We start from the raw sequence: 24779 nt of genomic DNA on the forward strand, positions 1-24779 counted from the left end.
TTGTGTAAAATACGCTAACTATGCTAGTGTATGTTATTTTAGCACAATTGCTTGCTAGCTGGTTTGCAGAGTGCACTATTCATGTCATGAGAAAAAGTCTACAAAAAGTTACATTTGCATTCGCATGAACTGGGGTAGACGCTCCATATTCATACGCCATCTTGAAATACGTTAAGGTATTTCGGTAAGGGAAATAGAGGACATACTGCTCCGCCTTTCGTGTTTTCGCTGTCACATGATAAACTCACAGGTGCTGCTAATGCTGCTAATGGGTATCGTAGCTTCCCAGCCCCGGCAAGTTTGAAGAAGGAAACATGGAGGACCACACGTATTCAAAATCCAAATTTCAGGAACAGGAGTCTTCTTCTTCGCCCAGAAAAAGGATATTGAAAAGTGCAAGAGACCGGCTTTTTGAAGCGTGAAGGCTGTCGTAGCTGTAATACGTACTTTGAACTGCGTGGTGCGAGAGAGCTGATTGCGATATATGATCTCAACGCTAGATGGGAGAAATTCCTATACATTGGACCTTTAACAGCCTACTTCAGGCATATCTCTCAAGAAGAGACAAATCACCTGGAAACAAACAAACAAACAACTGGAAAAGAACATCACCACCAGCATTTACTGACTAACAAAAAAAAAAAACTCTCCTACTGAATTTATGACAAGTAGAATCACACACTGTATCCATATGTTTTGGCCCTCAAACTCTGTCGGAGATATAAACTTGCATCTAGTGATAACTTCCATGCAATTAACGGTAACACTTTATAATAATAAGGGAACATGAATCATCATGAATTAATGCATGTCTTCATGCATGAAAAAGCATTCGTTCATGTAGTACTTCATGAACTATCAGTAATGTACAAATATCTCATGCATGACTTAATGCAGGAACAATACGTTAATTAATGCATCAATTAAGGTATTTCAAAAACCATGTTTTCTGATTTACTAATGATGCTCATGTCTTCTTCATAGGTAAATCTGTAGTTAAAAAATTAACTGTAGTGTTGTAATCATGATTAACTAAACATTACTTCTTCATTCTTCATTATTCATCTTATTTACCAATGTTAAAGATGGACCAGGTCAGCACTTTATTTAAAGGGCCACAAACATGATGAAGTAATGAAGAATTAATGTTCAGTTAATCATGATCAAAACACTACAATTCTTCAGAACATATGTACACTGTTGTGACTGGTCAGTTTTGTGAAGAAGACATGAACATCATTAATAAATCAGAAATCATAATGATTGAAATACCTTAATTGATGCATTAATTAACGTATTGTTCCTGCATTAAGTCATGCATTAGATACTATTAATCCTTGTACATTACTGATAGTTCATGAAGTACTACATGAATGAAGTCATGCTTAAACAATAAGCTTAAACAATAACAACAACAAACAAACATATTACTGTAAACAGTAATATGAAATAAACAATAAATACAGAAACTGAAAAATGAAAAATAACTGTTTACCATAAGAAAAAAGGTGGCTGAATGTTTTCGGTGGTTTGTGTGTGTGTGTGTGTGTGTGTGTGTGTGTGTGGCTCCACTGAACCCTGCTGTGTTGCTAGTGGACTACCAGGTGGTGGTAATAGCTAAACATGTTTAATCCCCTGACTCCCTCTGCTGCCCCACCTTCAGGTCTCCCATCAGGCTTTAAACTCTTTGAAACAGACCTGTGTCTCTATCTATCTCTGTTCCTCCACTCCAACTGTTCATAGATTCTTGTCTGGTTCAGCCATGAGAAGTACCTCAGCAACTTCTTATTCCATTGATTTTTGTGTTAACTTCGACCCCCATCCACCCACCATATACTGTACATCTGTCCCTCTTCCTTCTTTTCCTTATGTCTCTCTATGCTCTATGTCTATAAGCCTCCTCCCTTCCTAAAGACACACACACACACACACACACACACACACACACACACACACACACACACACACACACACACACACACACTGTACCAGTTGTGTACTAATCTGGAGTTGACCTCTCAACCTGCCCCTCGCCTTCCCCCAACACACACACCTCTCTCTCTCTCTCTCTCTCTCTCTCTCTCTCTCTCTCTCTCTCTTCCTCAACATCCATCCACCTCTCTATTCCACCCCATCTCTTCTCAACCCATGCCCACCCCCCACCCCTCCATACCAATCCCAGCACTGTGTTAATCTGGTGCTGGTCTGACGGTCAGCACTTTGAGCGGCAGACAGACAGATTGGCTTTAATCCCCTGAGTGCCACAGATGGAGTGCCACTATGCAGACTTTGGGAAAGGCGAACACACAGTTGAACACAGTTGTGTGTATGTGAACACATACACATTCAAACCCACATGGACAAAGACATACAAAAAAGACATACAAAAAAACAAAAATACCTATGCACATATCTCTTTAGATGTATTCACATGTACGGGTCCATTATATGCTCTGCAATTAGGACAGCATATTGGGTTAGGGTTAGTGGTTACATCATCATAGTTTCACGTGATGCTCCTCCACTGTAAAAGCACACCGTCCTCCATGTTTCTTTTTTTGTGATCAATTTTTTTATTAGCACCTTCAGACATTCAAAACAAATTCCACAATGTGTGACAGGTAAGGTCAGATGGCGCACCGTCCTCCATGTTTCTGATGAACAAAGCTACAATATACACATGAAAAACAAGAGTGGCTTATGTTGCAATAACAAGCGTAGTGGCAGAAAAAGGAAGTTCTTATCTCTGGCTGGTTATGATAACATAATGGTGTAACTTACTTGGTAAAGCAATCACAGGCCCGTTTTTTTTACAAATTTTTAGCTCCTAGTTTGCAAAATAAAAAATCAGTGAAAAAGATATTTCCAGGTCTTCCACACTATGCAAGATAATACAGTTGTCATGATTCATAATTATAAAGGCTTATTTAGAACAATCAAAGCCTGACACTCCTATCCCCACATACTGCACCAGGCTTTTCTCAAAGTGTTTGGGTCCAAATCCTGAAAGAAACGGTTCTTTGATACGCGGCCATGAAATCCTGCAGTTAGATTAGCTAAATGTTAGCTGTTTTATCCAAAGAATGAAATCATTTCATGTATAATTATCTGGGTAACTTTGTGAACCTAGTTATCACTATAATCTGGGAAAATGAATACATGAATATGTTTCTGAATACAAATGAGACAAGAGGAGAAGAGACGAGAAGAGATTAGATTACATGAATTATTACAGTGATTTAGTCATTGGTTTACAATAGCAGAACTGTATCTAGAACTGTAAACATTTTCAGATTATATGTAATAAATGAAACCCTTTTGCAATTATAACAGCTAGACAGATTATCTACCTCCAGTGATTCTCACACAGGGGTACTTGTACTGTACTTCAGCAGTTTCCACAGGGAGAAATTGTGGGGTATATTTGTGCTTCGGTGGAAAAAAAAAGGGTGGTGTGAGGCTGATGTTTAATATATAACCTTCCACAGTAACCGATAAACTACCAGCTACAAGTGGCAGACTGCACAGAATGCACCTCCCACCATCCACACTAGGTTGTAACACCTTAACAATGTGCTGGAACTGAGACTGCATAAGAACTAGTTAGCAAGCAAGCAGAACAAATAACATAGAGAGCTAAACATGCTGGAGAAATGGTTGAAATGTTATAGTTTACATATGCAAACTTCATCAAACCTCTTGAAAAAAATAAATAAAGACACACCATGCTTAAAGATAGACAATTCCTGCGTCACTATGACTTGTATGAAAAAAATGATTGAAACAACATTCAACAACGGACCCTTCTCTACATATAAAGATTGGCTCATTAAAAACATTTGAACTTTGAATCAGAAGTGATACAAGACTGAATTGTGGTTCTTAAAACACTGAACTGGGTGGAGACAGCGCTGACCACTCATCCTGATGTAGTGATTGAGTGTGGGTTTGTGTGTACGAGTGTGTGTGTGTGTGTGTCCACACACCACTATAGCTGTGGTGCCCATTCAAAACAACAGGATTAAAGGCTGGTGTTTGATTAGATGTTTGTTTGTCTGTGTGTTTCATTGTAATGAGTATATAGCCAAGGCCACAGTGACAGAATGTGTGTGATGTGTGTGATGTATGTGTGTGTGTGTGTGTGTGTGTGTGTGTGTGTGTATTTCACTGTAATGAATATGGCTGAGGGCATGGCTTTATCCCTTTTAATCAAGAAAGTGATCAGGGGAATGATGTCAAGCCAGAAAAGGATATTAATTGTAATGTTTAATGTCTGTGTGTTTGTGTCTATGTGTGTCTGTGTGAAAGATGGGTACATAACACATTTTCCAAATCGAAATAGTAACCCGGGTAAAGAAGTTACTACTGAGTAGTTTTGTATCATCATAAAAAAATGTGTAATGAGTAGAATTCCTGTTAGAATATGACTTAAATTATCAATTTTAGATTAGTAGAATAAAAAATGCAGTATGTGAAAAATACATTTAAGTGTATGTCTAAGAGGAGAAAAGCGAGGGCACAGGGATGAACAATTAAATAATTCACTCCAAGCTAAAGCACAATTTATCAGCAGGATCCCCATTCCTCAGTATGAAGGCGCTTGATATTGCCAGCACAAACATGATGTTTTACTGCCATCTAGTGGTGCAACTGCCATCAGCTAGATTAGGGATCCACAGAAAAAGGCTGCAGAAGATACATAGAGTATTAAAGAATATTGTATCGATCTAGTATTATAGGTCATATTATTTTATGGTAAGGGAACCTGAAGGCAATACTGTGCTTTCATTTCATTGTATTCAATCTGGCAGAGGTTGTTCATGGTGTGAACATGTACAGGCTTGTAGCATTTCTTCCTAACCTCAAATTACTCAGTGGTCCTGTGAGGATTTACAAGAATATCCTCTAGCTGCTCTTTTAAATAGTAAACAGGAGGTACATTTTAGTTTTAGTGCTAATTTTGCATTTCCTCGGTTGTTTTTACCATTGCAATGAAATTTAGTTAATTGGATTTTAATTCTCAAAGCATTTTACACAGAGCTATAGTATTATAATAGGACATTATATGTATTATTATCATTATCACAATAAAAGTTGGTGTGATAAAACAGATAAAAGTGGAAGTGTGTATACCACTGAGACAGAGTAGTGTGTGTAACATCCATTTATTACCACCTTATATGACAAATCTGGAAATTACAAACATTGTTTAATTGAAACATCATCCTCAACATTTCAAAAAAGAAAGACAAAGAAAATCAAATTGAGCAAAAAAATTAAAATTAAGTTAAAAGGGTGACGAGTCAACCTGAGAAACTGTTTACAGACGTTCAACTGATTCGGAGAAAAAAAATAGAAGCAAAGGGGGGACGTTAACAGAAAACATGACCAGTATTATTTGTCATGTTACACTGATTTACAATACATGTTCACATTTTAATCAGTTATTTAGTTAAAAAAAAATCATTTTCACACTTTGAGAGTTTTTGGTTTTTGGAGAACATTACAAACCTAGATGAACCTTTGTTATAAAAAGGTTCCTTATTTTAAAAAAATGAGCCAATGCTACAAAAGCATCTGACACCATACTTGAGCTCTCAAGCTTTGGCTTTAAATAATCAGACGAAACCAATTTGAACACCACAAAAACAGGTGAGGTTAAACTCTTCTGTCAATTAGGAAAAGAGAGTCTACAAGAGGATCAAACTTTGGTGCCAAAACGAGTCAATAGCTTCACATTTCAGTAGAAAAAAATCTGTTCAAATCTTTTTTTTTTTGTTGTTTTTGTTCTCTGTAGGTGTTTTAATCTAAATGTATCCCCCCCATCTTCACGTCATCCACAAATAGTTTGAAGAGAAAAAAAAAAGGAAAAGAAAATCCTGTGCGTTGAGGCTCATTTGGAAGGGAAAAAAACAACCTAACATGAATGAATGACAGCAATGATCAATATGGTAACCATAAATCAACTTATCCAAAGATGCTGATGGATTGTATACAATATGCCGTGGTGATCAGAGCCAACTCTCAGGCAGACGCATACAGGGACAGAACATCCAGCCTCGGCCTTCGTGAGAAGAGACTGCACATTTCTGAGCGAGGCTGGCAGACGATAGAGAGCAGGAGAAGAGGACCAGGTAAGTTCTTCTAGCACCCTGCTGCAGAAAAGAGACATGAGTCCCCCAGCAGACACATACCTATCCTCTCCTCCTGTCTGTCCCACCCAAATTTGCATTGGTCTAGTCCATGTTTTTCCTTTTTCTATCCAAAATCATCCTCTCCCCCACAGAGACAAATTAGAGACAGTGCAAACTAGGAGACGTGTGCTTGAGGAGATCTCATCACCAAAGAGTCGGTACATGCACAAAAAGAGAGTACCCTAGAAGTCTGCTGTCAAGAGCACTAAGAAAAACACAACTATACACTTTATCCATAATATAATCAGTTTTCCTCTACACACTACTAACACAGGGAGAGAGGGAGGGAGAGAGGGAGGGAGCAGGTGAGGGGAAGAGGGATGGAGACAGACTGGTAAAGGAAGGAGGTGAAAAGGAGAAAGACCAAGAGGCGGAGAGTGGTTAAGCGCGTTCCCCACGGATACGACGTGCCAGCTGGATGTCTTTGGGCATGATGGTGACACGTTTGGCGTGGATGGCGCACAGGTTGGTGTCCTCAAACAGACCCACCAGGTAGGCCTCGCTGGCCTCCTGCAGATGGCAGAGTCAAAACATTGATTTTTAGTTGGAATGAAGAAAAAATGGTATTTTCTTTAATTTATTAATGGTGAGAGCTACTGACCTGCAGAGCTCCGATGGCTGCACTCTGGAAACGCAGATCAGTCTTGAAGTCCTGGGCGATTTCTCTCACCAGGCGCTGGAAGGGCAGCTTGCGGATCAGCAGCTCAGTGGACTTCTGATAACGACGGATCTCACGCAGAGCCACAGTACCAGGCCTTCACAATACAAAAAAAAAAAAAATGTAATTATGAAGATATGGGAAGCAGAACTTGGTTGTAGAATATCAACAACATTTTTGTCAAACTATAGAAAGCAGGACACCTACAGCTTTAGTGAGTTTACAATCTAGGGCTTAAGAATTCTTTGTATCCCTTTGTTTGATAGAAACATTTGAATGTTTTTTTTCATATTATATTGTCCCTACAATTAAAGAAATCAGTAACTCGTGATTTTGGATTTCTGTCTGGCCTAAAACAGAGAGAACACACTTGTCTGGAAGCAGTTTTTGCTTCTTTTACCTGTAGCGATGGGGCTTCTTGACTCCACCAGTGGAAGGGGCACTCTTGCGAGCAGCCTTTGTGGCCAGCTGCTTACGTGGGGCTTTGCCTCCAGTGGATTTACGGGCAGTCTGCTTGGTACGGGCCATGGCTACTAAAGATCACCTAAAGAAGATGGGGGAAACGGAGATAAAGAATTCAGTGGCTTTGGTTTAGAATGCCCAACATGTTTGATTATTTTGAATTCTCCTTTTACATCTTCTGATTACTTGTCCTCTTTACTCTGAACTCTCTACTACTCTAAAATGAAAACATGTATTTAGTTGTTTTGATACTCCTAACGTTACACTTGAGGCGATTCTTTTTTCTTTTTTTTTTAAATAGTGATTATCAACCCTCTCAAATGTACATAAATTCAAATATAAACATTATACAATACAGTTTGGAACAGGAAACTTAAATTAAGGTAACTTTTAGGGTAAGTAAACATACAACACAATCCCTATCACAATCGGCCAGACAAACGTCAATCAAAGATGAACGACGACACTATTGGCTGGTGGTCCAATACGTCTCTAAAAATATAACGTATAAGCCAATCAGCATGCAGAGTCTTTAAAGTAGGCGGGCTCTACAGCTGCCTTCCACTGTTGCTAGGTCCGTCCGCCTACCCTGCTATGATGATGGCGGCGGTTTGATGCGCAAACGGGATAAAGACCCAGGGCAGAAGAGCAAAGGAGTAGCACATAAACAACTTCAATTTTAGAAATAAACGCTGTTCCAGCGCATCGGGAATTAAGAGAACAACACAGAAGACATTTCAAGGAACTCATAGATAGGCATAAGGAAGCTGAACGGTCCCTAACGGCTGCGTAGAACCGAGCTGAACAGGCGCATCATTTGAAACAGAATTTCCACTCATCTGAGCGGCTTCAGAAAAGACTGCATTTCACCGTCGTGTTTGTTATTTTACCATACGACAAAATTAAAGACTTTTCACTGTTAAATGTGCCTAGAAAAAAAATTAAAATACAACTTAAAAACACTAAGTTCTTTCACAAACACTGTGACATGTTTCGAGAAGCTTACCTAGGGGAAAAGTGAGTAGAAGTCGTGAGAAATGTTTCGCTTGTCTCTTATTTTCTTCTTCGTATCCACAATGGGAAGCAGCGTCCAGCGGGAAAATGGCCGCCGCGTCAATCATCTGTCCCACAATGCAACAGTGTTTACAACATTTCGTAGTTACTGTTAGTTTTGATACACGGGGTATATCGTTTTATAATGTTTTAATATGCCATCTGACAAGCCTGTGGTGGATTCGAGTAAAGTCTATTCAAATGTGGCATTCAGAACTGGTAATGTGTGCACTTGGAGTGGGGAGTCTTTTTTACTCTGAATATGAGTGTGAGCGTTCTACTCAAACCGAAAGTTTGACATTGAAAAGTTAGTCGTACTTTTAAACGGTTGGAACTTGAAGGTGGTTTCCATATGAAAGCGCTGCAATAGGTAACAACGTATAAATGACGACCGTTAAAAGTCTGTTTAGAATTGACTCGGTGTATTTTAGCCGATTGCTTGGTGACCTGATACGTTTGTTGTGCACGTTTAAACATCTATTTTTAATCAGTAATTTTGTCTACAGAAATGTTGAGTTGTTTTGGATTTAATTTACAATAAAAAAAGAGGGTTTCAGTAAAAATATGTATGTCCCTGGACTGTATTTAAATATAATCAACCCAAAAAGTGAATAATGAGTAGGGCACTCCGGTGCATTAGCTACACAATAGAAAGCAGCATTTATTCCTGGAAGGGTGCATGAGGATAGACATTCACTAAAAGGGGATATAACTATTATTTGTATTATTGATTATTCTGCTTGCTTGAGAAATGACGGTAGATTATTAAAGTTAGTTGCAGATAGTTTCTGTGCGTCTACTAATCGTTTTAGCACAAAAATGAACAGTATTTGAATGTATACTCATTACTCATACAGCTTATTTACCCACAATAATCTGTTTATTATGTTTGTATGTGAATTCCAGAGTACAAATATTTTGCTTTTAAAAATGACTGAAACCCGATCAAATCCAAAACACAGTAGAAGGTTTTCATATCAACCTGAGAGAGGAACAAAAAGTCAAAACATTACCTGGACATAATAACGTGGCTGAAAATCAAAATATGATCACCATAGGTCTGCTACATATACGCCGCTTGTATTCTGCCAAAAATGTATTGTCATCATAGCACAATGACATTGTTCACAACCAGAATTAAACTTTTGTATTGTGATACATTAAACACTAACAGTAGAAATACACCATTATTGTAAAAAGGAAAAATCACTAGGCTACTTTTACAACAAAACTATTTCAAAAAGGAAAAACAGAAGACCCTTTATATCAATGTACATGTCTGTCTAAAGATGAAAATGTCTTAACCTTAATGCTATTTCCTATGCTCATTTCATACTATTCTTGACTTGCAAAAACACCCTATGCATGGAGATGAGCATTAATGTAAGCTAGCTAGTTAGAGGTGAGTAGTGTAACTGTGATTTAAAGTTTCAAAAATACATGAAGATACCGCTAAGGAAACTCTGCTACCTGTAGCACCAAAGAAGACATGATCACACATTTTACGTTTATCACAATCATGATATATAGGACCTCAAACCATACTACTAACTAAGTATAGAGGGAGGAAAGGGATGGAAAGAGTGGTGACTGGAGAAAAGGACAGCATATAACAATTTAAAAAAACATTTTAAGCACGTTCCCCACGGATACGACGTGCCAGCTGGATGTCTTTGGGCATAATGGTGACACGCTTGGCGTGGATGGCGCACAGGTTGGTATCCTCAAACAGACCCACCAGGTAGGCCTCGCTGGCCTCCTGCAGATGGCAGAGTCAAAACTTTGATTTTTAGTTGGAATGAAGAAAAAATGGTATTTGTTTAATTTATTAATGGTGAGAGCTACTGACCTGCAGAGCTCCGATGGCTGCACTCTGGAAACGCAGATCAGTCTTGAAGTCCTGGGCGATTTCTCTCACCAGGCGCTGGAAGGGCAGCTTGCGAATCAGCAGCTCAGTGGACTTCTGATAACGACGGATCTCACGCAGAGCCACAGTACCAGGCCTGGAGAAGAGAGGCAAAAATGTACATGGGCAAAATTGTAGGTGGGAGCAGCTAAATTGATCTGCTTTTGCACAAACTTATGTTATCCTTTTTGTATTTCAACAGAACAAAGTACTCTTAATCTAGTGCACTATTTTCATCTTCACCTTGCACATCTGCATACTGTTGTTAGGGCAATTGAATGTTTGAACTCCAGTCTCAGTTTTTTCTACTAGTAGGTGACTGAGGGAGACCACAGACTTGAATCAGCTCCATTCAAGATGTTTTCCACAATGTCCTCCACATAACAGTCCAAATGTACAATATGCATAGCCTACTGTGTTTTGTGATTAAGTTTGTTAATATACAGTAAGTAGTTAAAGGCATCAATAAAAGAACTGCAATACGGCCTGACATTTTTTATTTGGGGCTGGAGGAAAAACTATTGAGTCTTAGTTTATATCCACATAATGTAACATGGGCCATAAAACGGTAGCATCCCTTGTGTTCATCTTTCTAAAACAAACAGAAGAACTATATGAGCTCTCACCTGTAGCGATGGGGCTTCTTGACTCCACCAGTGGAAGGGGCACTCTTGCGAGCAGCCTTTGTGGCCAGCTGCTTACGTGGGGCTTTGCCTCCAGTGGACTTACGGGCAGTCTGCTTGGTACGGGCCATGGCTACTAAAGATCACCTGAGGGCACATGACAAAGTTTGCTTTAGTAAAGTAACTACAATGCATTTAAGCACAGGTGCAACAGAACAGTGTTAAGGGTACTTGATGGAAAGGATACAAATTGACTTTTCCAGTTGTATTTCAATGTAGAACTTTATATCAACATGACAAACTTTAGTCTTCAGTTAGAGTGGGTTAAAAAAAAATCAGCATTAAGAGCCTCAGTTTTTTTCAAATTGTAATCAAGATAGCTTATGTAATGACTGTCATAAAAAGGACAGCGAAGGCATCGAATCCTAGCAGAGCTCTTTATCACGTAGACCTATCATATTCTATAAACGAGCCTATGAGGCGGGATGTTGCGAACCGTTCGACCAATTACAGCACAGTGGTATCCAGATAAACCCCGCCTCTTGCGCAGTGAACGTGGGTTCGTTCGTTTTTTCATCATGTGCTCCCCGGTTGCGCACAAGCCTTGATTTTTTATTCAGAATGAGCTATTTTGAAGGAAAACCAGGCGACCCCGCCCACACCGGCTGCCCTGTGTTCGCAAACGAACACACCTAAATATGATGGCTGGCTTCTGGCTAGAAGAATGTAAACGGGAAGAAAAAATCGTTGTAGCAAACGAAGAGGTGATGATAAAAACGTCGAAAGAGTATAAAAACCACGGCATGAAAGTGGAATATGCTTTTTGAAGATGACACTAGACATGTCAGGGAATCAATTGATGAACAATATTTTGTCAGATGACCCCTCACTTTAGGCGCATTTCCGAGTCAAATTTGACCAGATCACAAGTGCTTTTTAGGTCCCCGACTCCCCGAGCAGGCAGATAATAGCTAGACTGCTCTGCGTTTTCTTTTACACCAAAAATAATCGAAAAAACACGTCCATCCGAGAACTATGATGGCATTAAATGATAGATTGGAGTTTAATTGAAACTATGATACTTACCTTTGAAAACTTCGAGAAAGATTGCAGCTCAAAAATGGGAATGTATTCTTGAGTCTCTAAAGCGTTGTTGTCGCTATAGAATGAAGGAAGGGAAAAAAAGGAAAAAGAACATAGGAAAGCAACAGGAGACACGTTTCCCATGATGCATTTGGGACAAACATACATTCAGCAACATCACACTTCACATGCAATGTCGTGGAAGAAGTTTTTCTCATTCCTGATTATTGATTTGTATTGTTAGTTTAGGTTATTAGGTTATTATTTTTATAAAATGTATTTTACCTGGAAATAAAAAAAAAAACAACACTATTAATATCCGGGAGGAGAATATAAACTAAGTTGCATTCAGTGTTAAAGACTCTTAATACTATATTCACAGCTTTAATTGTATTTATTATGTAATGCATATAATCAATTATAAATATAAAACCCAACACAACAATACTTAGCGTTGTTCTACCACGTAAAACTATGTTATTGCACTCACTCTGTTGTAAATATAAATTAGTATCATAGTCTTCTAAAATACAAACAAACAAACAAACAAATTTGAACTTTTATTTACATGCTGACAGCTTTTACAGAAGTTACACCGTCAGTCCTGCAGGTGGCGCCTCCAGCGTCCCTCCAGCACAAAAGAAGAAGAAACGTGTTTCTTTTCCCCCAATCCCCCAACATGGCGCCGTCCAGGAGGACTAAACGCGTGGTGGCTTCACAGCCAGGTTTTCTAAATTTAAAGTCCTCTTCAGGCGCTGCAGGCTTGCCCAGTATTCGGAGGAAACGTGTGAACAAGAATAAGAAAAAGAACTGGAACAAACACAGCGACATAAACGATGTAACAGAGTTTTTAGAAGACGTCAGACACCAGGAGAGAACCATAGGGTAAGTTTAGCCTAGAAACGAACAGTGATATCGCTGTACTTAACGTTTTAAAACAATAAAGAAATGTCCACTATTAAGTTACCTCTGGTGCAGGACATGTTGTGGATGTTTAATCGTTTATGGCCCGTCGTCTTACGGGCATCTAAATTCAACAACGTTGCATGTATAGTTCATTTGGTCAGTCCGGTTTTTATCGCATCTTGTTCTCAAAAATGGCCATCTCATTTGACAAATAAAGGTCTACTTGACTTGATAATTAAAATTAAGTTCAGTCAACTAGTGCTTGAGCTGAGGGCCAATGTCCCAACGTTATATACGGTTTTCTTAATTAGGCACTAGTGCTTGTGATGTTTCACATGCATACTTTTTCAATGAATTTAAAAGAAAACATTCATGTCACATTGGGCTCTTGGATCTTGAGATGGCCAATTTTATATTTCTTTAAAAAAAAAATAAAAAAAAATAACATCTGACATTTTATACAATAAGTGGTTAATCATTTACTTAACACATTCATTAAAATTAAAATAATTTTTAATTGTAAAGAAAACGTTAGAAAAATAATTTTCTTCAATTGTAGTCTATAATGAGACGTGATTGTTTTTCAGTGGTCTGCTGTCTGAGAAGTCAGATGACAATTTGTTCTTTTTGGATGTTGGACAACCAAAGAAAGCTGAACAGAAGGGTAAATATACACTTGCACAATTGGAATAGAAATTTCCGTGGTTCATGCTTTTCTCAGAGTTGCAACTGACCAGTTGTATAGTTGTTTTCTGAAATATTATATGCATGTATGCCTGATGCTGACTCAAAATAATCTGTATTTCCCTGTGAAGTAGCGGAACCCGTCGATGGGAAGAAGAGGAAAGGGAAAGCAGTGCGTCCTCTGAGGATAGACCTGATCCTGCAGCACGACTCCCTCGTTCCGCCACCTAAAGAGTCAGTATCCATCACGGCCCTTTGTTCTTTACTCTTCTTCTGTGACTAGATTCCACATCCTTGACTGTAAAGACATTGTCAGGAGAAACGGAGCCTCGTGTTTTCTGAAATTTTATTTTTGGGGTTAGATTCACGTCTTTAGTAGGCTGCAGTATGTGTGAATCGGGCAGCTCAGCGTGTGTGAACATTGGTAATGCGTGAATAATCTAACTTCATCTGGACACGCTGAATAAAACAGTTGGCATTATACTTGCCTTGATGTATGTTAACATCTTTGACCAATTATTTAACACAATTTATCATGTCAACCAACTCATTTTCCCCCCACAACCCTACATTATGTAACTTTTCTGTTTATTCAAAAGTCAAGGGTATGCTAAGTGCATGTATCTTAATCATAGCTGTAACTGACTATATAGTTATTGATTCATGTGCTGTATGTGTTGAAGTATCAAGTTGACACAGTACGTAGACTATCTACCGATCTATCAATCGGAGATGAAGTGTCAGTGGGCAGGATGACTAGCTGAATGTTTTCATGGTGTTACATTGTATCTCTGAACTGACTGGCGGTCAGAGGTGCGAGTCTGTAAAGGATCATGGCAGTTTTTGAGCAACTTTACATGTATCTGGTAAAGCGGATTCTTAAAAAAAAAAATCAGCCTTGTATTTCTTTTATTTCAATGTTAGAGTTGAGGACTGTTTGTCCGGTGATGATCTCATCCTTGCGCTCCCAGTATTTCCTTCATGGGAATGTGAAGACAACACACAGGAGCTCAGGAGACTGTTGTGTAATGGTGTCCTGGGATCTGAGGATATGCAAACACTCATCATGAAGTAGACAGTGTCGAACAGGCCTAAACATCTAGTGTGGTAGTTGCTGGTTTTGCGTCAGCTCCTCTCCATCATGTCTCATGTTACCTGTTATATTTTCCTCTCCTGCCTCACTTATCACCCAATCATCTCTTCTGCCCCCACCCCCACCAGTGTGTTGGCCTACCAGCAACCTAATGCCAAGAAACTCCGTCGCATTGCCCAGAAGGCCGAGCAGCTGGCAGCCAAAGGCGTGGTGCCACGGAGGCAGAAACAGCTGTTGAACAGACGGCCGGCCGACAGGACAGCCAAGAAGGCAGTGACAGAGGCCAACAACAACCCAGACAGAGAATACTATGATATATGGGGACAAGAGTGTGAGTGTAAGTGCCGTGTGTGTGTGTGTGTGTGCGTGCGCGGTTTGTGTCCAGTGATGATCTCATCCTTGCGCTCCCAGTATTTCCTTTATGGGAATGTGAAGACCACCATGGAGCTCAGGTGACCGTTGTGTGAACGATCATTTGGGATCTGAGGACAAACCTGTAGAAGAATAGCGTTTAATGTTAAGATCCACATTTCAAAATGGGGATGTAAGTAATGGATTGTTAATCATTCATAAGAATTTGATTAATAAGAACATTAACTTAAAATGGGCAAAGTTATGTGCATCTCTTGGACCTTGTGATGTTCCATGTGGCAGTTGGGAGTCAAAACCTAAGATACATTTTCCATACAGTTGGGGTAACTGTAGAGTATGTTCCACAGGCAAATGGGATCAGAGCCTGAGATGTTGGCACAGTGCAAGTGGATGCATACTTAAAGATGTCTTCAGTTAAACTAAGCTGCTTGTTCCTGCCAGCTGATGGTGATCAGGGGAATCCAAAAGAGAGCCACCACAGTTTCTTTTTTATTTTCTGAATGGGTGGATGCTGGTGTCCATTGCAATACATGAGGCCTGATGTACCCATGTAAGATGTTGATTTTGGTCATAACTAAATGTAGACGTTGAGGAGGGAAATCCTTACCTTTAGTAGTAGTAAAACCTTACCTTAGTAGTATCTCATTATTCTTTTTAAAAGACCAAGCTTATACATTTGAACTGTTTGTTTCTTTTTAATGTAGCCAAAGATACAGCTGACCCCTGGTACCTTCAACAGACGGGCAAGAAGCGCGTCAAGGTGAGCATAATTGTTTTTGTGGGAGATTTTAATGACTGGTTAAAAAGTAAATATCTGTCTGCAGTTTTAAAGTTATGAGCTGCATATTTATCTGTGGCGGTTTGAGTTTGACCAATGTGGCTGCATCACTGTTCTGTCAGCGTCCAGAGAAGTTGAATGAGAAGCCGTCTGTGCTCCCTGCTGTGGAGGTGATTGCTCCTGGAGGATCCTACAACCCAGACTTCTTCTCCCATCAGGTACATCACAACGCTGCAGCCTACTGACTTTAGTCATTTCAAACAAAGGACTGTTGCTCATTCAGAAGTTATGTTAAAGCTTGTACAAACTTGATAGGACTATTTTAAATTATTTTTTTTAAATATATTTTCATACGTGATGTGTTGAGTTTATCCACTACACAAGCAGTTCATTTATGCAGATTTATGTTTGGATAAAACTGGCAAAAGAATATGTTCATATTATAGTGTGATGAACTGTGCCTGACTGTGAATTTCTCTCTCCTCCATCACTCTGAACACAGGCCTTGCTGCAGGAGGCCCATGAGGTGGAGGTCAAGAAACAAAAAGAGGAAGACAAAATAGAGAGACAGCTAGCTGTCAACAAAGAACACATAGCAACAGAGGTGCAGATGATTATTCCAGCTCTATCATCATCATCTTCGGTTTATTCTTAATGTCGTGGAAGTTTGGATTTTTTTATTTTATTTGATTGAACGTGTGTTTGTGTGTTCTGCAGGAGACCATCTTAAGGGAGCAGGTGGAAGGCCTGGTGGAAGAGGAGACTGAAGAAGCTAATGAGGAAGAGGAGGGTGTGGCAGTGGGAGCTATCACAGTGGCTGAGAAGAAGACTGAGAGACAGAGGAAGAAAGAGAGGGCATACAAAGTGAAGGTACATGCACAATTTAAACGTATATCATTTATAAGACTTGTTTAAAATGTTTGAGTGGTTTCTACAACATATGTAATGCTACACATTAACGCTGATGATGTCAATGGTGTGATAGCAGCTGTGAGTTAAATTAGTTTTTATTTAGAAATCCTACCACTCTAGAAAATCTTATCTTTCTGAGAATGTAATGAAGCGTTTTTATAATGCAGGTTTCCCACGGGGTCTTAAAGTCTAAAATTCTGAACTTCAAATTTAAGGCCTTAAAATGTCTTAAAAACGGCCAGGTTTTCATCCGAGGTCTTAAATTTCATTTAGTCAGGTTACCAACAAAAAAAAATCAAAGGTTTTACCCTCGTTCATTTCCAGAAACGCTGGCCGCAGAAAGAAAAAGTATGGAGTCGTAGCCTACAAAGTGGAGCTCTGGAGTCTTTGCTCTGTAACAAAACCAGCAGAACGCTGCCCTCAGAACGTTGGTTCGGTGCCTTGTAGTTCTTTCTGGGGGATATTGGTGTTGGTACGTACGCGGTGATAAAACAACAAAACCCGGTGATAAATGCAATACCTGCTCGCGAAATATCTCTGCGTCTCCTCAGTTTGTTAAAGTTTGGCTAGGCCTACGTGTGGAAAATGGGAAAGTGTACTTTTAATGAGACGTGGCTAGATCACAGCGATTTCCGCTGTTGGTTACAAGCAGTACCCAGCTCCAGGTACAAGGCTCGCTGCAAACTATGAAAGGTTACTGTCATGAAAAATGCCCAGACTCAATTCAGTTTAACTGTTTTATTAAAGTTACGCTCGTAACAAGCTCCTAGCTTCATGCTAGGCAGGCTAGTTACTCTTCTTTCACACACACGCACGCGCACGCACGTCCATGTAACAGTCAAGTAGACAGCGACCCCAAGTGGTAACTATAGCCGCTTTCCGACCAGAGGGATTTTTGCAGTTCTTGGAATATAATGTTCCTAGAACCCTTTTCTTGTGTTCCGACTGGACCAATTTGGGGATTATTAAGTTCCTCTGGCCACAGTTCCTGTAACTCTTTCAGCTCCTACTTCAGGGCAGGGTCTTTTCCCTTTTCCGCATAGTGGTGGTTAGATGGCTGTGTTATAATAACAAAAGGTCAGTTCCTAAGGCCACTTGGCCAGTGAGAATGCAAATGGTAAAACAATGGTTTTGGGGGAGAGTAGTTAGTAGAACTGTTTTTTAGAAGTGGACTGTTCCTTCAACTACATTCCTGTAACTACTTGGTTGGTACATCAGTAACTAATGTGATTTGCTTCTGTAGATTAAATGAATGTTTTTTTTTTTTTTTAATGACTGAATTCATTGAAATTATTTTTTCAGAATTTCTTTGATTTTAATTCTTTTTGGTAATGCGTCGTGTAGGTCTTAAATTTTAATCTTCTATGGTCTTAAAAGGTCTTAAATTTGACTTACTAAAACCTGCAAGAACCCTGTAATGTGACTCTGCAAACTGAACAAAGCTAGAATAATTTATCAGGTTTAGGGCTGCAACAACAAATCGATAAAATCAGATTATTAAAAAAAAGTTGGCAATGAATTTCATCATCGATTCGTTGTGTCGCGCGACACGCCACTCAGTCGCGGAGATAAAGCTATTGAGTTGAGTGCCGCGCGGAGTGAAAGAAAAGAGAGCAGAGCGGGGGTAGAGGAAAATACGGAGAGAGACCGGAGAGACCCGTAACATTGTTCTGAAACACATGGCGGAGGCAGAGAAATCAGTTCGACCTATGTCATCTAAGGTGTGGGAGCATTTCACACTACATAAATCGAAAAAATTGTTAATTGCAAGATAAGCAAAAGCGACATGGCATGGCACGGGCGCACCACGGTGATGATTCAGCACCTCCTAAAACGTAAACATGTTGGAGTCCTTGATGCAGAGGAAGGGAGTTCAACAGCAGGGTAAAGTCACTACAGAATCCTACTTTTGTTCCATTTTGAAGTGAGGTCCCTCTTCTGGTGCTGGTGTGATATTTACTCGTTATCCAGCTTGACAAGCTGGACAAGCTAGCGTTAGCTCGTTAACAGTAGTAAAGCAGGGGTGGTATAATTTGCAAGACTAAAGATACGTTTTTATTCACTCGCCTTTTTTGGCCCATTCATTTTTCAATCTATTGTCATGTATATATTCTGTGCTTTGTCCCATGTCAGTTATTGTTGACAAATATTTGTGTGTGTTGTACTTTTTAATTTCATTTTAAAGTTCTTTTATAGCACTTGGTCATCTTAAGCTGTGTTTAAATGTGGTGTACAAATGAACTTAACTTGCACTTACTACAATGATGGTAATAATTTTATGAATAAGCTTTTTGTGTGTGTGTCTGCTCTTTGGGTTACTTACCTTTACACAACTATTAACTAAAACAACAAGTATGTATTGAGTTGATGTAAATTAATGCTTTTTTTTTTTATCCGATTCATCGATTAATCGAAAAAATCGACAGATTAATCGATTATTAAAATAATCGTAAGTTGCAACCCTAATCAGGTTTATTCGTAAACTTTATTCACATCAGGTTTTATAACAATGTGGTAGTTGACTCCTAAACCTAAAAGGTGGAACTTAAACAGAAGGGGAATGGAAATCTGAAACCATAAGGTTAATTGAAAGTCGATTGAAAGGAAATTTATTAGCAACTATTAAAAATTTCAGGGTCTTACTACTTTTATTTTAAAGCACAAAAAGAGCCATACTTACTGGTTCTAGCTTCTGAAATGTGAGAATTGTTTTGTCAAATGTGACAGTAAATTAAATACCGTTTGGGTTTTCTGGTTATTGCTTGGATAAAACAAGACATTTGAAGACATCATTTGGGCTCTGGGTATTCGTGATGGGCATATTATACTATGTTTTTTTAATTTTTAACATTTTATAGATTAAACGATAAATTAAAATCAGCAGAGTAGTTAAGTAATACAATTAATCGTTAGCTACAGCCATTCTTTAAGGACCTACTTTCCAGGGACTAGTTTTGATTTTCGGAGCTTGTTTTTGGAGCAAAATGTTTGACACGTCTCGCATAAAACAGGGTGCTTTTCATTTTCAGATGGATCCCCAAACTGGTAAACCATTCAAAATAAACGTGTTGCAATTTGTGAAAGTGTCAGTTGTAAGGGTTTCCAGTAGGCCCTCTCAAAAAGATGCCATATTGTCGTTGCTCCACTCACCAACTGACAATCCATCTCACGGTTTCTCTTCTTCCCGTCCCAGGAGCAACTGCGACAGGCCAACAGATATCAGAATGACAAGCGGCAGCAGCTCTTCCAGCTTCGCTCTATAAAGACCTCTATCAAACAAGAGGAACAGGAAACCAAGGACAAACAGAAACAACGCAAGGCCAAGCAGGAGGCTCAGAAAGCTCAACCAAGACGCCTCGGCAAACTCAAGTAAGTTAAACCTCCTACAGACGTGGTTTAAGAGAGGAAGGTCTAAATTATAAATCTGGTTGGACGTGGAACTTTGAACAGCATGTGGTTGCCAGACCTGAGGGGCCTTGGTTCAGAATAAGATGTCAAACGATCACAAATTATAACTGAGCCAAACCATAAAGGGCTTTAAAAGTAATTTCAAGGAATCTTATCCCGTTTTTAGACTGGGTATGGGTAGACGCGCTTTTTACTCTGACGTCTCACACAACTGATGCGCTCTTTATATCTATACAGCCGACTGCATGGTTCCGTGCAGGCTCGTGCCTGAGCTGTGTCTCACAGGCATAACCACGGTCTGAAGCGTTTATTTATGCTTAAAGTAGACATGAGGTTGGTGCCCATTAAAAAGGCCCTGAATAAATAGATTTTGTGACCTAGGCCGATCAGAGCTTTAGATTGTGGACAGAGGCAGAGAGCCAGCGGTTAGTAATCCCACAGACTATCCTTTCACTTTTGCCCAGTAGCTGGGAAGCATGACACAGGAACTTTAGGATAGCTTCACATAGCGTCAGGCAGTCCTGCGGCGGTCCGGCAAAAACGCCATTCGTTTTTAACGGTGGTAGTGAGCTTAGGCGGCGGGGGCTGCCGGAAAACCCCGCAGCGGCCTGCGGTGAGAAGTTGACACAGATTTAACAGTTGGAGAAACGCATCCTGATGTCGTCCTGCGGTGCCCAATCATCATGTAACTGCCGATTTAGACGTTTTGAGGCGGTGGGAGATACCCGTACAGTAACATTAAACATCTCTGCCTGTTTTGAAACACAAGCGGTTAACTGCCCAGGAGTTTGTCTGACAGCTGACTGTTACCTGCAACAAGCTCAACTGAACTTGAGAGCTAGACAGTGTAATCCAGCCAAGGGATGGAGAGATCAGCTCTGTGTTTAGTGTTTGCGAGCAACGACCCCCATAAGTGCAAGAATCATGAGACTGATTGCAAATCAGTTTCTGTTCCTTTGTTTGCTCCCCAGTGCCATTTCAGCAATATAAATTATACTGGTACTAATGTATGCGGTATTTGAATGGGCTAATTTATGTTGACTCTGGAAACAGTTGTAAACGTGTTTCTTATTTGCAGGTTTAAGGCTCAGGACATGGAGGTTCAGTTAAGTGACGAGCTGGCCGGCTCCCTGCGACAACTCAAGGTACGTCACTAGTTATGTTTTCTAGCTCATCCACTGTGACCGTTGCCAGTGAGGACACAGTCTATCTGTAATGAGTTTTGGTTCATTTAGTTGGTGTATTATCTTCAGCCCTCTGTATTGTCTTATTCTAAGCTTTATCCTGTTCTCTAATACTGTGACGGCCCACTTTCCCTCACAGGGATCATTGCAGTTTCATGTGATCTATATTGCCAGTGGAAAATTCCTGGCTGTTCTCTTATCTCCTGCCATTATGTCCCTGAATAATACTTAAATCCGCCTTTTGTGGTGTGAATGGGATTTTATAATTTGGGTGGGAATTGCGCATTGAGTCAAAATTACATTTGTCTCACATGCATTTGTTTGGGCTCGTCTCTCCCTTCTCGTAATACCTGGACTCCACAGCCAGAGGGCAGCGTCCTCAAGGACCGCTTCAAGAGTCTGCAGAAGCGGAACCTGATCGAACCAAGAGAAAGAGCCAAGTAAGGACCTCTGCCTCACTCTTCTTACGTAACCTCTCCTCAAAGGCTCACAGTGATATACAGATTCATAGTGTATATTGATTCAAATGTATGTTACCTCTCTCCCACATCTCTTAGGTTCAAGAGGAGACTCAAGCTGAAGTATGTGGAGAAGAGGGCTTTTAGAGAGATCACTTAGTGCCGAACCACAGACCACAGGAGCTGAGCACAAGAAGATGGGCAGCATTTAAAGCCCCAAACGCAACATAATGGAACTGTGTATATACAACTTAATGACCGTTGAGGGCCTGTTTGACCCTCTCAGATTGAAACTGCTTACAAATTAATGTCACATCAATGGTATAATCTGAAAATGAGCAGAGTTGGATATGTGTAGTGCATTTCCTGTACTGGTGTGTTTAATATCTGATTTCACACAATGTTTCAGTGTGTGTGTCTGTGTTATGTAATATGACCCCTATCAGGAAAAGGTTTTCTAAGGCTTTATAGTATACAGCTGGGTTTGCTGAGATGTCACTGTCACTACTCTACGCATACATGAGTAAAGGCTTACAGTTTAGGTTAATAACAAGATCGGGAACATGAAATGGTACGGTTTACCACAGGAATATTTGTCAGGTTTATGTTGGCTATCAGTATGCCTGATACTGGAACTTTGGGCATGTAAATCTTGTAATATATCCTATATTCCTTGATGCATCACCACAGGATGTAATATTTCCTAAAACCTTCAGTTTTTCATCAGTATTCCAGCAACTTTAGGTGCCATGACACCCAGATTAACATGCAGCATAAAGGTGTTGGACAGTGATTAAAAGTTGAGTTTGGGCAACGGAAATTAAAAAGATATGCATTTTTAATCCCCATAATTAGATTTATTTTATTTTTTTTGGTTAGGTGGGAAAAAAAAACGGCAGAGAGCTTGAAGTTGGCATGTGATAATTGATTCCAACCTACTGGCTTAAAACGTGTGTGTGTGCACATACACTTCCATGGCTTCACATACACTTCTTCTAGAGCTACGCCAAAGCTGCTTATCCGTTAATCAGTGTAATCTTTTACCTTCAGAGTCTGCAGAAGGCCCCCACCTACCTAGCTTCCTCAATCAGTTGATCTCTCCCCCCTCACAAGACAAAGTGTTTTGTGCACCCTGGACCACCTCCCCATTTCAGCGGCTTATCAATGTTTTCTTGCCAACCTGCTGATGAATTAACCCACAGACTCATAAAGCCACAGTTTGTCTCCAAGGAACCTAATTCATTACTTCTCTACTTATAGATTTAGTGCAGAATACCCTATAAAACATGACCGTGAGGCTAATGTGAATCCTTAAAATAGCCACCACGCTTTTAGTAAATGTTTTATTGAACTTCAAATTAATTGGAAGTCAACTCTAGTAATGTACCCTTGGACAAAATGTGTACTTTTGTAAATTTGTAACATCCAATACCAACTTGTATTTAGTGTTTTACTGATAAAGCTGACCTTTCCACTTTAAATGAACAATGTGCCTTATACGAAAAGAAATAACCACAAAATATTTAGGTTTATTATGTGACAACTGCAAATCTATGGTACACCCTGAAAAAAGTATATAAGTACAGTAAGATAAAGCTACAGCCGTGCTAGCAGCTCTCTGAGGCTGTACTTGCGAACATCAGCATTATAACATGCTTACAATGGCGATGCAAACACTGATGCTTACCAAGTATAATGTTGACTATCTTAGTTAAGCCTGTTAGCATGCTATCATTTGTTAATTAGCACAAAAGAAAGAACAACTAAGGCTCATGGGAATGTCATTTCCAGATATTCGGTCCTAATCCTAAATATTGATCAAATTGAGCTGTTGATGGCACCGAATGAAAAGCCAGGGGATCACGAAAGATTTCACAATTCATCCTGAGGGGAACCAAAAATGTGTGCACCCAATGTCATGACAATCCATCAAATAGGACATTTTACCCAAAACCAAAAATGTCAACCTCATGTTGCCACAAGCAGAAAATACAGGGGATCGCCAAATCAAGATTCATCCTCTGGGGACCATGAATGTCTGTACAAAATGTAATGGCAATCCTTCCAATAACTGTTGAGTCTGGATGAAAGTGATGGACCAAATAGTTGGGAATAATACAGAAATTATAAATTTTGAGTGTTCTCAAGAAGAGCTGAAAATTGTCTTAATGGCCGAAACACAGAACTACAAGTAACCTTACAAGGATATTGGGACGTTAGAGAAATATGTTAGTATTTTCTTGTACGCTCCTGCCAAATGAAGGCAGATTGTGTTTTCCTTTTTTTCCTTTTTTTTCCCTTTACGTGTGAGACACGGTGCTGCCAGATTGTCTTAGCATGGGGGTAGGACGGATTACGTGTATGTGCAGTCACTCCTTACCTCCTTAAGAATAGATTACTACTCCGGTCTGGGGATTCAGTAAGTGACAGAGGAAGCCACTAAAACTACTGCAGTGTGTGTGTGAGTACTTGAGTGAATATTGTCCCCTCTCCCCTGCCTGTCTTCAGTGTCCCCCCTCCTCACGCTTAGAGATTCTGTAGTTTGGCACAGGTAGAGGCATGTGGACACTGAAGTTCGTGTTGCAAGCTAGTGGAAGTCACAAACATCCCAACATGCTTCACCTTAAAGGTAAAATTCATACATGAAAATAGTGTTGAAACGATAAGTATATTATGCAACCGATTTATTATTATTTTTTTGGGGATTTTTTGTTTCCACCTAGTCTATAGCCTTGGCTATAGCCTGCCAGATGCATGTCTTTTGTCCGATGTTCGTTTCCTTCCGCTTTCTTTGTGTTGGATTTTTAAACTTTGGTGGATTTATGAGGACTATGGTATGGTAGTTCTCTGCAGGGTAAATCCAGACAGCTAGCTAGGCTATCTGTCCAATCTGAGCTTTCTCTCGCACGACTAAACAACTTGAACGTACATGTTCCACCAAACAAGTTCCTTCCAGAGGCTATTTTGCAGCGGAGCTTAGCGCCGCCCAAGACGATTGTGATGGG

At 39.8% G+C, this 24779-nt stretch overlaps 3 protein-coding genes across 5 annotated transcripts; 1 reads left to right on the forward strand and 2 right to left on the reverse strand.

The window, feature by feature from the left end:
* Nucleotides 1-5146: 5146 nt before the first annotated feature.
* Nucleotides 5147-8429, reverse strand: LOC144515672 (histone H3.3A). Its single transcript, XM_078246707.1, has 4 exons — nt 8321-8429; nt 7253-7396; nt 6796-6949; nt 5147-6704 (listed from the first exon to the last, which is right to left on the reverse strand). Exons 2-4 carry the CDS (start codon nt 7378-7380, stop codon nt 6576-6578), a joined length of 411 nt encoding a protein of 136 aa, XP_078102833.1. The 5' UTR covers nt 7381-7396; nt 8321-8429; the 3' UTR covers nt 5147-6575.
* A 796-nt stretch (nt 8430-9225) lies between these two features.
* LOC144515673 (histone H3.3A) lies at nt 9226-12092 on the reverse strand. The gene is made up of 4 exons (XM_078246708.1): nt 11983-12092; nt 10900-11043; nt 10217-10370; nt 9226-10126 (listed from the first exon to the last, which is right to left on the reverse strand). Exons 2-4 carry the CDS (start codon nt 11025-11027, stop codon nt 9998-10000), a joined length of 411 nt encoding a protein of 136 aa, XP_078102834.1. The 5' UTR covers nt 11028-11043; nt 11983-12092; the 3' UTR covers nt 9226-9997.
* A 533-nt stretch (nt 12093-12625) lies between these two features.
* On the forward strand, nt 12626-22177 carry nop53 (NOP53 ribosome biogenesis factor). 3 transcript variants are annotated; one of them, XM_078246704.1, is made up of 12 exons: nt 12626-12864; nt 13473-13549; nt 13701-13803; nt 14791-14999; nt 15739-15794; nt 15935-16030; nt 16315-16416; nt 16530-16682; nt 19918-20093; nt 21211-21277; nt 21680-21756; nt 21874-22177. In XM_078246704.1, exons 1-12 carry the CDS (start codon nt 12659-12661, stop codon nt 21932-21934), a joined length of 1383 nt encoding a protein of 460 aa, XP_078102830.1. In that variant the 5' UTR covers nt 12626-12658; the 3' UTR covers nt 21935-22177. The 3 variants fall into 3 exon arrangements, with proteins under 3 accessions (XP_078102830.1, XP_078102832.1, XP_078102831.1); XM_078246706.1 differs by having other exon boundaries at nt 14791-14993; XM_078246705.1 differs by having other exon boundaries at nt 13704-13803.
* The last annotated feature ends 2602 nt before the right edge of the window (nt 22178-24779 follow it).

This window comes from Sander vitreus, chromosome 3, assembly GCF_031162955.1.
Source record: "Sander vitreus isolate 19-12246 chromosome 3, sanVit1, whole genome shotgun sequence".
Lineage (NCBI taxonomy): Eukaryota > Metazoa > Chordata > Actinopteri > Perciformes > Percidae > Sander > Sander vitreus.